We start from the raw sequence: 12,709 nt of genomic DNA, 5'->3' as shown, positions 1-12,709 counted from the left end.
CATACTGTAATGGAAGACGGGAAAGTCCATCGGCGTTGCTCATTTGAGAACCCTTCTTGTACTCAATTTTGTATTGATATGTGCTAAGAAAAACAGCCCACCTATGAATTCTAGCTGCCGCAACAGCTGGCGTATATTTCTTAGGATTAAAAATCTCCCGCAAAGGTTGATGGTCCGAATATATAGTGAAAGTTCTTCCATAAATGTATTTATGAAATTTTTTCACTGTAAATATTATAGCTAGGGCCTCTTTGTGTAATTGCGAATAATTTTGCTCAGAAGAGCTTAAAGTGCTTGATGCGAAAAGTACGGGTCTTTCAATACCATTAATTATATGGGATAAAATTCCCCCGACCCCGTACGGACTTGCATCGCAATGCAATACTATTTCCTTACTAGGATCATAATGTGCTAAAATATTATTTTGCAAAATGAGGGTTTTACTTCTTATGAATGCCTCTTCACATTTACTGGACCACTCAAATGCTACTTCCTTTTTCGTTAATTCATATAGAGATCTCAGTTCAGTAGACAAATTTGGAATAAATCGGGAATAATAATTTAAGAGACCTAAATATGATTTCAATTGAGTAAGATTTTGAGGTTGGGGAGCGTTTTTTATGGCTTCTAAGTTCTTTGTACTTGGCTTAATGCCATCTTCACTTATTATGTGACCCAAATAGTCGATTTCATTTTTATAAAATCTACACTTCTCATATTTAACCCTGACTTTGAATTCATTTAACCTTTCTAAAACCTTCCTTAAATTATTTTTGCATTCATCGAAATTCGCTCCTCCTATAATTATGTCATCAATATAGCACTTTACTTTTGATAACCCATTCAAAATTGTATCCATAATATCTTGAAAAATTGCTGATGCACACTTTACACCAAAAATTAGCCTTCTATACCTAAACAGCCCCCAATCTGTATTGATTGTGAGAAACTCTTGGCAAGAGTTCTCTACTTCAACTTGCTGGTAAGCCCCCTCTAAATCCAAAACACTAAAAACAGCGCAACCCGCCATTGCAACGAAAATATCTTCACTTTTGGGTAAAGGATAATGATTTGTTCGTACATAAGGGTTAATGGTACCCTTACAGTCAACACATAGTCGAACTTCACCGCTTGGTTTTTCTACCGCAACGATTGGAGAAGCCCAATTGCTGTATTTGACCGGGTATATAATATTTTCTGCCACCAACCTATCTAACTCTTTCTTCACCCTATCCTTGACTCCAAATGGAAGGGAATAAGGCTTACAAAAAACTGGAACTGTGTTTTCATCAAGCAATATATTTGCTTTAAACCTCTGGATGGCTACTGTTTTTTCACCCTTAAAAACATTTGGATATTTAGTAAAAAGATCTTTAACGCATTTTTGTGTGACCTCCACCTTAGCAATCAACTTGTTCCCAGATACAATTTTATCCCTCCACAATGGAACTATCCTGTCCAACCATGACCTTCCTAGCAATGGAATAAACACCTTAGGACCACCGATAACAACCAACTCCAACTCAAACTCATCACCTTCCAGTGTTAATTTGACCTTCACCATCGCACAACCTACTATATTGACTTTTCCCCCTGAAATGACGTTAAGATTTCTATTATATTCTTTTATTTCTGTATTTGGGTACAGTGATTTCCATGAGCTTATGTGCATAACAGACGTGCATGCACCAGAATCAATTTCCATCTTCAATTGCTTGCCATTACATATTACATGTATAAATAATGCACTACTGTTATCATATATCACGTTATTTAAATAACCTAAACCTGAGTTTTCTTCAACATCAGAATCATTAACTGCACTGATTTTGTTTCTTTGAGCATTATACGAATTATTTCTATTTCTACTCTTTGAACGATTTCTAAAATAACTGTTATTACGGTTTTTCACATAACAATATTTCTGTGTGTGTCCCCACTTTTTACAAAAATGACATTGTAACTTATCAAAATTTCTCATTCTTGACCTTGAATTACCACGAACCGCATGCTCACCGAGGGGTCGTACTGTTGTACTCCTGGAATCTCTGTCACCATCACTACGTTTTTTCCTCACCGAATTTACAGCCACTGCCGAACCACCACTCATATTCGCCATCTCTGTCTCTATTAGCTCCATACTCAAAGCTATTTCACATGCTTTTTCCCATGTTAATTCATCAGCGTCGATTAATTTGGACTGTATTCGTTTGTTCTTGAGTCCCATGAGTAGACGATCTTTCAAAGCTTCATTTAAAAACTCAAGGTATTTACAACCTTCTGCCAGCTGCTTAATAGCAACTATAAAATCTGAGACACTTTCATCTAGTTCTTGGTTTCTATTTAAAAATTTATAACGCTCAGCGGTAATATTTTTCTTGGGCTCAAAATGTGCTACCAATTTTTGTACAAGCTCGTCATATTTTAGATCATCTGGCTTTTTTGGAGCCACCAATGTTTTCGATATATTATACAAATCACCTCCTCCGACACCGATTAAAAACGAAACCTTATCATCGTCTGTCGTTATTTTATTGAGCTTAAGCAAATGATTAAGTCGTTCAATATAACTATTAAAATTATCACCAGTATTAAAATATTCAATTCGTCCAATGAATCCCGACATTTTAATTTCAGGGCTTTTTATAAATTCATCAACGATATTTTTTTGTTCGACCTCTTTTGTTTCGTCTATTTCGTCAGAGCTCATTTAATCGGTACTTTATAACTATATACTTATAACGTCTTAAACTTCCCGTTATCCTCGTCGCCAGTTTTATGTTTCAACGGAGGAGAAATGAAAACGACCAGATTTGACTTAAGACTAAATTTATTTTATTCACAATAACTTAAACTAACTTACAGCTAATGGGTTAGAGAAAATAAGGAGAAGAGAGCAAAGATGATAATATTACAGTGTAATCTAAAAGTATTCATACAATCATATCAATAATAACAATAAAGTTTTATACATTTTTTTAAAGCCAAAACTTTTGTCTAATAGCTTGTTTTAAATCGATCAATCAATTTAATCTTGAAGTATTGAAAAATTACACTTTAAACCTTTTTTTTTTACTTTTTTTACTCAAATTTTTAAAAGTATTTTTATTTAAAAAAATGTATTGTACTTAATTGAAGTAAAATCGTTTTTTTTTTAACTATTTGTTTCCATTTTAAATAATATTTTATTTTTTTAAATTGCCCCTCCCGCCTTAACGAGGGGAGATAGAACCACCAATTCCCCCCCTCCCATAGTAAAATGCTTGTTTTGAACTGTTTTATACAAATCCGTTATAATATCTTGTCGCCTAAGTTATCGTACTCTTGTCTAGCATTCTAACACCTTCAATAACAAGAAGTTGACCTATGCAGAATAGCCTATCCAACAAGAAATTGAACGCAACCAATTTTAATTTTACTAAATAAAATGTTTTGTGATGAGAAAATTCAAAATAGCTTCCGATTTTCACACATGTCTACACTTTAAAAAGATAGAACCTAACCTACTGGAAAACTTCACCAAAATTATTGTTTTTAGTTCTTTCTAACGAGTGTTGCTTACGTTTTTAGAAAATATCGGTGGACCTTTTTCATTTCATCGTATATTGCTGGTGCAATCAGGCTTGTGCTCCATACCCCAAGATTGATCTTGCTACTGTGTTGAATAACTCTAGTTTTGATGAATTATTGATGTCCTTTTTCGCAACAAAAGTGTGCCAAGTCAAATTTAAGCTCATTTTTGCCTGCTGTGCAAAATCTTCGGTCGTACTCAACCCTAGCGTCAGTCATAAGCCCAAGTACTTATACTTGTTGACCACTTCAATCTCTTACGTACCAAGAGTAAATTTTTCTAGATTACTCCTTTTGCCTCAATTTTTTCTGAATATATTGATTTTTGACTTTTCCAGGGTAATTATGAGATTCCACATTTGGCAATATTCATAGAGCTTGTTTACCATTAATTGTAAGTCCTTTGGAGTGTTCGCAAAAATTACAATGTCATTTGCGTACAGTAACATTTGGATGACATGGTCATTTAGATGTATTCCTCCACTTATGAAGTCATGGATGTCATTAATAAACAGTGCAAATAACATAGGACTTAGGAGACAACCGTGTTTCACACCCATTTCTGTATCAAACCACTCTAATAAATTTTTTCCATCCCATACTGTGCCTTTACAATGTTCAGGAATATTGTTGAAATACCCATTTTTTTTAGCTTCACAAACAGAGCATTCCTATAAATATTGTCGAACGCTGCTTTGAAGTCTACAAAGAAGCAGTATGTTTTTTTTTGCCTTCATTCATCCTGATTCTTACAATGTTTAGTAGATTGAATATATTATCTGATGTGCTATATCCCTCTCTAAACCCTGCTTGATGTTCGTTAAGAATACTGTTTCTTTTTTCCCAATCCTGTAGCCTTTTGAGAAGTATGCCTGTATAGATTTTCGCCTTTGCATAAAAGAAATTCCTCTGTAATTTTGGAAAATAGGAAAAAATCAAAGACTTCTTAAAAGATGATTCCACGATTTCTGTGAGTTGGATCCTATTGTAGCATCTGAGGTGCATGAATAAAAAATGTATATGGGACACGGTCTTATCCGGCGGCTTTATTTTTCTTTGCTTTGTTCAGTACTTCTCGAAGTTCGAAGTTCGTGATCTCGCCATCAAGCTGTTCATACCAAGAATCTTCTATCATTTCTCCCAGTGCCGCAATAGCCCTAAGTGGTGGGTTCAAGAGCCGTAGGAAATGCTCTCTAAAATCACAACTTTTTTTGTTTGGCTCTATTCTATTTCGGAATTTGTTAGCGATATCACCCCAATACTTACGTTTCTAAGACTGATACATAACGTTTGATAGTAGAGCTTTCTTTTCGTCTTATAAGTTAGTTTGAATTTTCGACTTTCTTCAAGGTATGTAGGAATACCTTCAGTTTACTTAAAAAGTATTGAAGCTAAGGCAGACTTTGTTGTTAAAGTCACGCGGAAAAGCTCTACTGGGAAGGTTCCCTTTTTTTAAGGATTGGTATGATTTGGCATCAAAATATAACTTTATATTATCGCTATCGTTGATGATTTAGAAGCACTGAGATACCAAATGTATAACTTTATTTCTATTTTAGACGAAGCAATCTTTCAAAAACCAGCTTACCCTAAACTACTTATGTCTCGGTCATGGGAACTATAGTCTTTACAATAGGCGTTGCAATGCTTGAGCTGCATTTTCGGTAGACGGCTTTTAAGCTATGCTTGTAAATCTTTTAACTGAATTGTGTTAAATATTGTGAAAGATATAATAATAGTTATAATAATAATAATAACAAAAATAATATTAATTATAGAAATCTCTAGTATTCAAATCTCAATTCTAAGCTTCGCAAAGATGTTAAATTGCATTTAAAATTACCTCGTTTCACTCATGTTGAGAGCCCCTTAAGCCCATTAAGAGTTTTATAAAAGTCAAGCTATCAGTATACTTTAATTATAATTTATAATAAGTTAAGTGAATATATTTGTTTTCATTTTGGTCAGCAAAGATTTTTTTATTGTCAACAAAATCCTTTTCTAGACTTATATTTTCTACATATCTTACATTTAAAAAAAAAAAAGATCAAACAAAATCAGTGCAGGGAGTTTAAAGATATTATTCATATTATTTTTCCTTGAAGCCATACACACCACACAGTCGGGTCATACCACTTCCATGTGAAAGAGGAAACGCAACGTCTTCAAATCATGTGTAAAAATTATGCACTTGCCACCGTCAAATACTTGTACGTACGATGTTCGAATATATATGTCCTGTTCACATATAGGGGTTTATGGTTAAGGGATCAAATAAAAATGTGCACTAATCATTTAGTTTTGAGACACAGTAACAAGTTCGATTACAAAACACACAAAGTATAAATAAAAAACCGATCTTTTGAAATAAAACCCTCTATAATAATTGCTCTGACCAGCATACACGCATTAAATTCCTCTTTTGATTCGTTTCCTTCGTAATCCTTCAAATCTGTGGCCACCGACACCGCGCTGCGCCCGCACCGTATAAACAAAACAATACCCTGCACTTCCTCTTTGCAACCTTGCATTAGGGGTGAATTAAACAATACCAAAAAAAAGCCTTCAAGGCAGGAAGTATCAATGTGCGATTACTTGGAATTTTATTTGTGTAACATAATCCTTGCGGCTAGACCTTAACTTATTCCAATGAAATTCTAAGAAACAAAATCACTTTTGGCGTTTTGGCACATTATACGCGAGAATGTTTAACTCTGGTGCTATTTTGAATAATTAAGTCTTGGGTAAATAAAAGTTATTTAATATTATTTTGCCAAATAGAATCAGTATTTCTATAGAAAAAATAAACATACCAATTGGCACTTGAAGTGGGGACAATTTTGTTCTATTAAATATTCCTCACAACCAGAGCCGTATTAGGTTAATTACATTTCTTAAAGACGATTCAAATGAAAATTAAAGGAAAGAAACGTTTAACAAAACAACTATTATCTTTTTAAGGGCTATTTATGTCATTTCGACAGCAGCTGTCTGTTTGACAACAAATGTAGTAGATAATGTAATAGAGCACAGTTTAGTTAAAGACGTGTTTAATTTGGTTATTGGTTAACACACAAATAAACTCGTCTCTCAAGTTTAACGTGGCGTTTATCTAAACGCTTGTTTAGTCAATAATTATTGGTAAGGCGCATTTTGTTTCGAGATTTAAAAGTTATTAAGAAATTCGAGTTTGTTATATTTGTTATCAAAATATGGATAATGACTTGTAAATTTTAAACAGGAAAAAAAGTCATATTCAATCCACTACTTTTCTTTTACATATATATGTAGTTCATTTTTAATTTTTTAATAAAGAAAGTATGCAAACAATTAACATAAGAAATTAAAACTTGTGAGGAAAATTATTATTTAGCTCAACTGGACAAAAATAAAGGTAATAAACGGTGATTTTTTAAGAGCTTGAAAACTTTAAAAAAAAAAGGCATAAAATTTGCAAAATCTCATCGATTCTTTATTTGAAACGTTAGATTGGTCCATGACATTTACTTTTTGAAGATAATTTCATTTAAATGTTGACCGCGGCTGCGTCTTAGGTGGTCCATTCGGAAAGTCCAATTTTGGGTAACTTTTTCGAGCATTTCGGCCGGAATAGCCCGAATTTCTTCGGAAATGTTGTCTTCCAAAGCTGGAATAGTTGCTGGCTTATTTGTGTAGACTTTAGACTTGACGTAGCCCCACAAAAAATAGTCTAAAGGCGTCAAATCGCATGATCTTGGTGGCCAACTTACCGGTCCATTCCTTGAGATGAATTGTTCTCCGAAGTTTTCCCTCAAAATGGCCATAGAATCGCGAGCTGTGTGGCATATAGCGCCATCTTGTTGAAACCACATGTCAACCAAGTTCAGTTCTTCCATTTTTGGCAATAAATAGTTTGTTAGCATTGAACGATAGCGATAGCCATTCACCGTAACGTTGCGTCCAACAGCATCTTTGAAAAAATACGGTCCAATGATTCCACCAGCGTACAAACCACACCAAACAGTGCATTTTTCGGGATGCATGGGCAGTTCTTGAACGGCTTCTGGTTGCTCTTCACTCCAAATGCGGCAATTTTGCTTATTTACGTAGCCATTCAACCAGAAATGAGCCTCATCGCTGAACAAAATTTGTCGATAAAAAAGCGGATTTTCTGCCAACTTTTCTAGGGCCCATTCACTAAAAATTCGACGTTGTGGCAGATCGTTCGGCTTCAGTTCTTGCACGAGCTGTATTTTATACGGTTTTACACCAAGATCTTTGACGAATCGACATTTCACGGTCTTCACCAACACTCAGAAACAGACGCAATATTCTCTTCTGTACGCACTGTACACATTCGTGTGGTTGGTTTAATGTCCAATAAAGTAAACTGAGTGCGAAACTTGGTCACAATCGCATTAATTGTTTGCTCACTTGGTCGATTATGTAGACCATAAATCGGACGTAAAGCGCGAAACACATTTCGAACCGAACACTGATTTTGGTAATAAAATTCAATGATTTGCAAGCGTTGCTCGTTAGTAAGTCTATTCATGATGAAATGTCAAAGCATACTGAGTATCTTTCTCTTTGACACCATGTCTGAAATCCCGCGTGATCTGTCAAATACTAATGCATGAAAATCCTAACCTCAAAAAAATCACCCTTTATTAAAGGGGAACTAAAAATTGTGAATAAACTTTTAAATTGCAGTTCCCAATCAGAAAAGCCTTTAGTTTTAGAAGATGAAAACATTCAAATAACTGATACAACTAAAATTGCTAATCGTTTTAATAAAATTTTTATTTCTTTTGCTGAAAATGTCTCTACTGAGGTATTTAGGAACAGAAATGACTGTTTCTTTATTAAAGGTTTAACTAATGACAATAGTGCTTATTTTATCAGTTGTATAGAAGTTTAAAAGATATGTTTGTTCTTCAAGATTGTATTTAAGTTGGCTATAGTACACCCTGTATTGGGAAGCTTTAGCTTCATTGACATATTTTTGATATATAGTGTTTCTAGTTTTTTCTAATATGTTATCAAACTGTCTTCTTAGGGATTCAGAATTAAGATCTGGCGTAATGTCTTATAGAAAAGCGACTCTCTAGAAGCAGCGTCGAATGCTGCTCGAAAATCTATAAAAAATGCGTAACGCTTTTTGTGGTTCCTCTTGTAAATTTCAACGATGTTAGTTAGCGTAAATATTTTGCTAAAAGGAATTCACTCGTACAGTTCTTATAAAATTACATTTTGAATCTCATCTAGAGTTATCGGTGAATCTAGGAATTCATCAACAATCCAGGGTCCTGCATATTAAAATGGCTGGGAGATTTGTGTTGTGTTGAGCAAGTTTTTAAAATGATCTTTAAGTTGTTCCGATTGCAAGTTTAATGAGATATTGTTTTTTTTTTATACCATTGACATTGTCGAGACTTCGTCATTTTCTCTAAAATACTTCTAAAAAACACCTGGAAAACTGGCATCGGATCCATTGCCATACAATATCTACTGTCAATGGAAACTGTGGTGGAAAGAAGTAGCAAACGTAACACCTTTCCGAATAAATCGCTGCTACTCACAGAATATCCAACATGCCCGCGCCATCGAACTACACATATTCACAGATGCCAGTGAAAGTGCCTTCGCAGCGGTTGGGTATTTTCGTATCCTATATCTAAATGCAGTCGACATTGCCTTCGCCTTCGGAAACACGAGATGTGCACCCAAGAAAATTCTGTCCATCCCACGCCTGGAACTACAAGCTGCAGTGTTAGGATGTCGTATCCAAACATCGATTCGAGATGGTCATAACTTCCAGATATCTCGTGTTACCTACTGGAGCGACTCAAAAACGACTCTTTGGTGGATAAGATCTCCACATCGCCGATTCAAACCATTTGTAGCCCACAGAGTAGCCGAAATTCTGGACACTTCGAATTCGACAGATTGGAATTGGGTTCCTACAGAATTAAATGTAGCAGACGCCGCTACCAGGGCTATTAGCCCTCCGACTTTCGAACAAAACAGCCGGTGGCTAACTGGTCCAAAATTTCTTCGTCATCCGGAGGATCAATGGCCCAAAGATCTTACTGTTGTGGTTCCAGACAAGCTCGATGAAGAACTACGCGCCAAAGTTCTACATATAAATCAGGCAAGTAACTTTATAATTAAATTTACAAATTTTTCTTCGTTGACTAGATTGAAACGAAGCACAGCCTGGATAATGCGTTACTTTAATTCACTACTTAGACAAGCTAGGGAAAATATAGCTGCTCGAAAACCTCAAGAACAAGCTACAGATTTTAGTCCAGCAAAATGCAATTCTACACAACAACACTGCAAACTTCATCAAAGGAAAGTATTAACAGCTGCAGAAATCAGGTCAGCCGAAATATTCTTAGGTAGACAAGCACAAACCCAAGCATTTAGAGAAGAAAGAATAGCACTCAAGATGGGAAATTCAGTTTCAAGAAAAAGTCTAATCTACCAGCTAACGCCACAGCTAGACCAGGAAGATTTACTACGAGTAAGTGGAAGAATTGATTTTGCTAATTGTCTATCAGCAGATGTAAGAAGACCAGTCATCCTACCACAGAACCATGCCTTTACAGGCCTAGTAGTAAGCCACTATCATCAGTTGTTACATCATCAAAATGACGCGTTAATCATCAACGAAATCCGACAGCGTTATTGGATTTCACATATCCGATCAGTGCTTAAACGTACAAAGAGAAACTGCCAAAGATGTAAAATTGCTAAAGCTAAACCTGCCACCCCACCGTTTAACGCCGTACGTTCGACTCTTCACATACACCGGCTTGGACTATTTCGGGCCGCTACAAGTATCCGTAGGGCGACGGAGGGAAAAGCGATGGGTGGCATTGTTCACTTGCCTCACAATAAGAGCCATCCATTTAGAAATAGCTGCAGACCTGTCAACTGATGCCTGTATACTTTGCTTGAGGAATTTTATCAATCGTCGCGGAGTTCCTGTCCGTATACGAAGTGACAACGGAACGAATTTTATTGGGGCCAAAAAACAGTTGGGACGGGAACCAGAATTGTTTGACACTGATCGTATTCAAAATGAATTGGCCACTAAAGGAATTGAGTGGAAGTTTTCGTGTTCACTAAATCCCAGTGAAGGAGGCATATGGGAACGGATGGCGCAGTCGGTGAAGAAGGTGCTGATGGTAACACTCCGAGAAGAAGCACCGCATCTGGAAACACTCCGAAGCCTGTTAATCAAAGCCCAAAACATTGTCAACTCCCGACCGCTAACAGAATTACCGTTGACATCAGAAGAGGATGAGCCGCTTACACCCAACCATTTCTTAATTGGAAGCGTGAACTCCACTCAGACACCGAACCTGGAAGACACACCAATAGCAGTTAAAAAACAGATTTTGGAAGCGATGGATACATGAGTACCTTCCAATGTTAACCAAACGAAGCAAGTGGCATGAGAGAGCAAGCCCTCTTAAAGTAGATGATCAAGTCATAATTTGTGATTCAAGTCAGTCTCGAAATAGATGGCAACGAGGAAGAATTGTGCACGTTTATCCAGCAGCAGATGGACAAGTGAAGAGCGCCGATGTTAAAACAACGCAGGGAACACTTCGTCGACCAGCATCGAAACTTGCCTTGCTTCAAGTTGATGGTGAATCACTTCGAGGATTCACGGAGGGTGGGATGTCGCCGCCAACCTCGTCGCCGAACGCGTACAAAAAATGAGGTGAAAGGTCTCTTGCCTGTCGTCGTCAAACTAGTCGCCGAACGCGTATAAAAATATGGCAATCGTCAAATTTGCAAATGAAAGACTTAATTTCATTGGCTAGCCAATGGCAAGAGACCTTTTATTGTAAATTCTTAAAACAGACACGGGAATGAGCGGTTGATTGGAGTCAAAAAAGGAATATAGAAGGCAGCGGTCGCAACACATACAAAATTACAAATTTTTAAACCAAGATTAAATAAACTTAATTCAAATAAAGAAAAATTGCCTCTTTAATTTGCCGAGTTAAGTTAACAGACATTCTTAACAGCTTTCCAAAACTCTGCTGGGCATTTTGCTTTGTTTAAAAGGCCACGCTTGTTTTTAAAAAGGCATACGTTTTTGAAATGCTTATTTAATTCTGCATACAGTGTTTTTAACGTATTGGTGTTGTTCTTTTTAACAAGCTTGAGAAATGCAAAAGATGCATCTCTAGCTCGCTTGCAGTCTAAATCAAACCATTTTTGTTTGCTCCTACCTTTGGCATTTTTTAATGGTGTTATTTTGGATACGGCTTTCTGTAAGGCTTTCAATATTTGGTGACGCATTAATATTTGTCAGAGCTACGAGTTCTTTGTTGAGGTTTATTTGATACGATCTTCAAACACTATCTCTCCCTAGTAGTTTCGGTAGGAAGCTCAACTGTGTTATGCTGCTAATTAGTGGGCTTTCGTGCAAGTAAAACGTAACTTCAAGAGGCATGTGGTCAGAATATGTGAACTCCCCACCTTGAATTCCTTAAGAAAAGAGCACACGTTTTCGGTTACAAAACAGTAATCTATGACAGAACATGCTGTACCACATAAAATGTGAAGTCCCCACGCAAATCTCCCTCAAAGCTTCCATTAAGTACTCGGCAATCAAATGCATCCATTAACTCCAGAATCGCACCACCTTTGGCATCACAGATCTCGGCCTTAGAGTTGATCATAATATTATCTTGAGAAAATTAAAAAATGCACGAATGCGTGATAATTTATTTAATTTATTTATAATGGGCTAAATTCTTATTTATCCAATAGAAAGCAATTAGTGAAAATAAATTATAGGTTAAGTATTTTGTGTGATATTAGTATTGGCGTTCCCCAAGGTTCAGTTTTGGGTCCCTTCTTTTTCCAATGTTTATTAATTCTATTTTCAATCAGAATTTTAATGGCCCTAGCATTTACTGATGATAAGGCCTTTTCATACGGTTGCAGTTCTCTGGTTAACTAATTTCTGACATTAACTCAGACTTGGAAATTTTAAGACGCTGTTCGCAGTTAATAAAATAGTATTAAGCAATAAAACAAAACTTTAGTCTGTCAGAATCATCTAACTTAGTTGATTGGGATATATTTTATGATTCCTCAGATTGCCAAAAATTTCAATTCATTGCTAATG

The 12,709-nt window shown here is 35.9% G+C and overlaps 2 protein-coding genes across 2 annotated transcripts in view; both read left to right on the top strand.

The window, feature by feature from the left end:
• The window catches only part of LOC129954013 (aminopeptidase N), a 102,414-nt gene that overhangs the window by 14,922 nt on the left and 74,783 nt on the right, over positions 1-12,709 (top strand). The gene's annotated exons all lie outside the window — the stretch shown is intronic.
• Positions 8,738-10,979, top strand: LOC129953999 (uncharacterized). The gene is made up of 3 exons (XM_056067590.1): positions 8,738-8,749; positions 9,134-10,120; positions 10,266-10,979. Exons 1-3 carry the CDS (start codon positions 8,738-8,740, stop codon positions 10,977-10,979), a joined length of 1,713 nt encoding a protein of 570 aa, XP_055923565.1.

The sequence above is a fragment of the Eupeodes corollae genome, chromosome 1 (assembly GCF_945859685.1).
Source record: "Eupeodes corollae chromosome 1, idEupCoro1.1, whole genome shotgun sequence".
NCBI lineage: Eukaryota > Metazoa > Arthropoda > Insecta > Diptera > Syrphidae > Eupeodes > Eupeodes corollae.
The sequence above is the reverse complement of the archived record's forward strand: the minus strand, read 5'-3'. Positions and strand labels throughout refer to the sequence as shown.

Excerpts from the sequence above, each read along its gene's own strand:
- LOC129953999 (XM_056067590.1), top strand. Across the intron at positions 10,121-10,265 it reads CTAATTGTCTATCAGCAGAT|TGCTTAAACGTACAAAGAGA; the intron begins GTAAGAAGACCA and ends ATATCCGATCAG.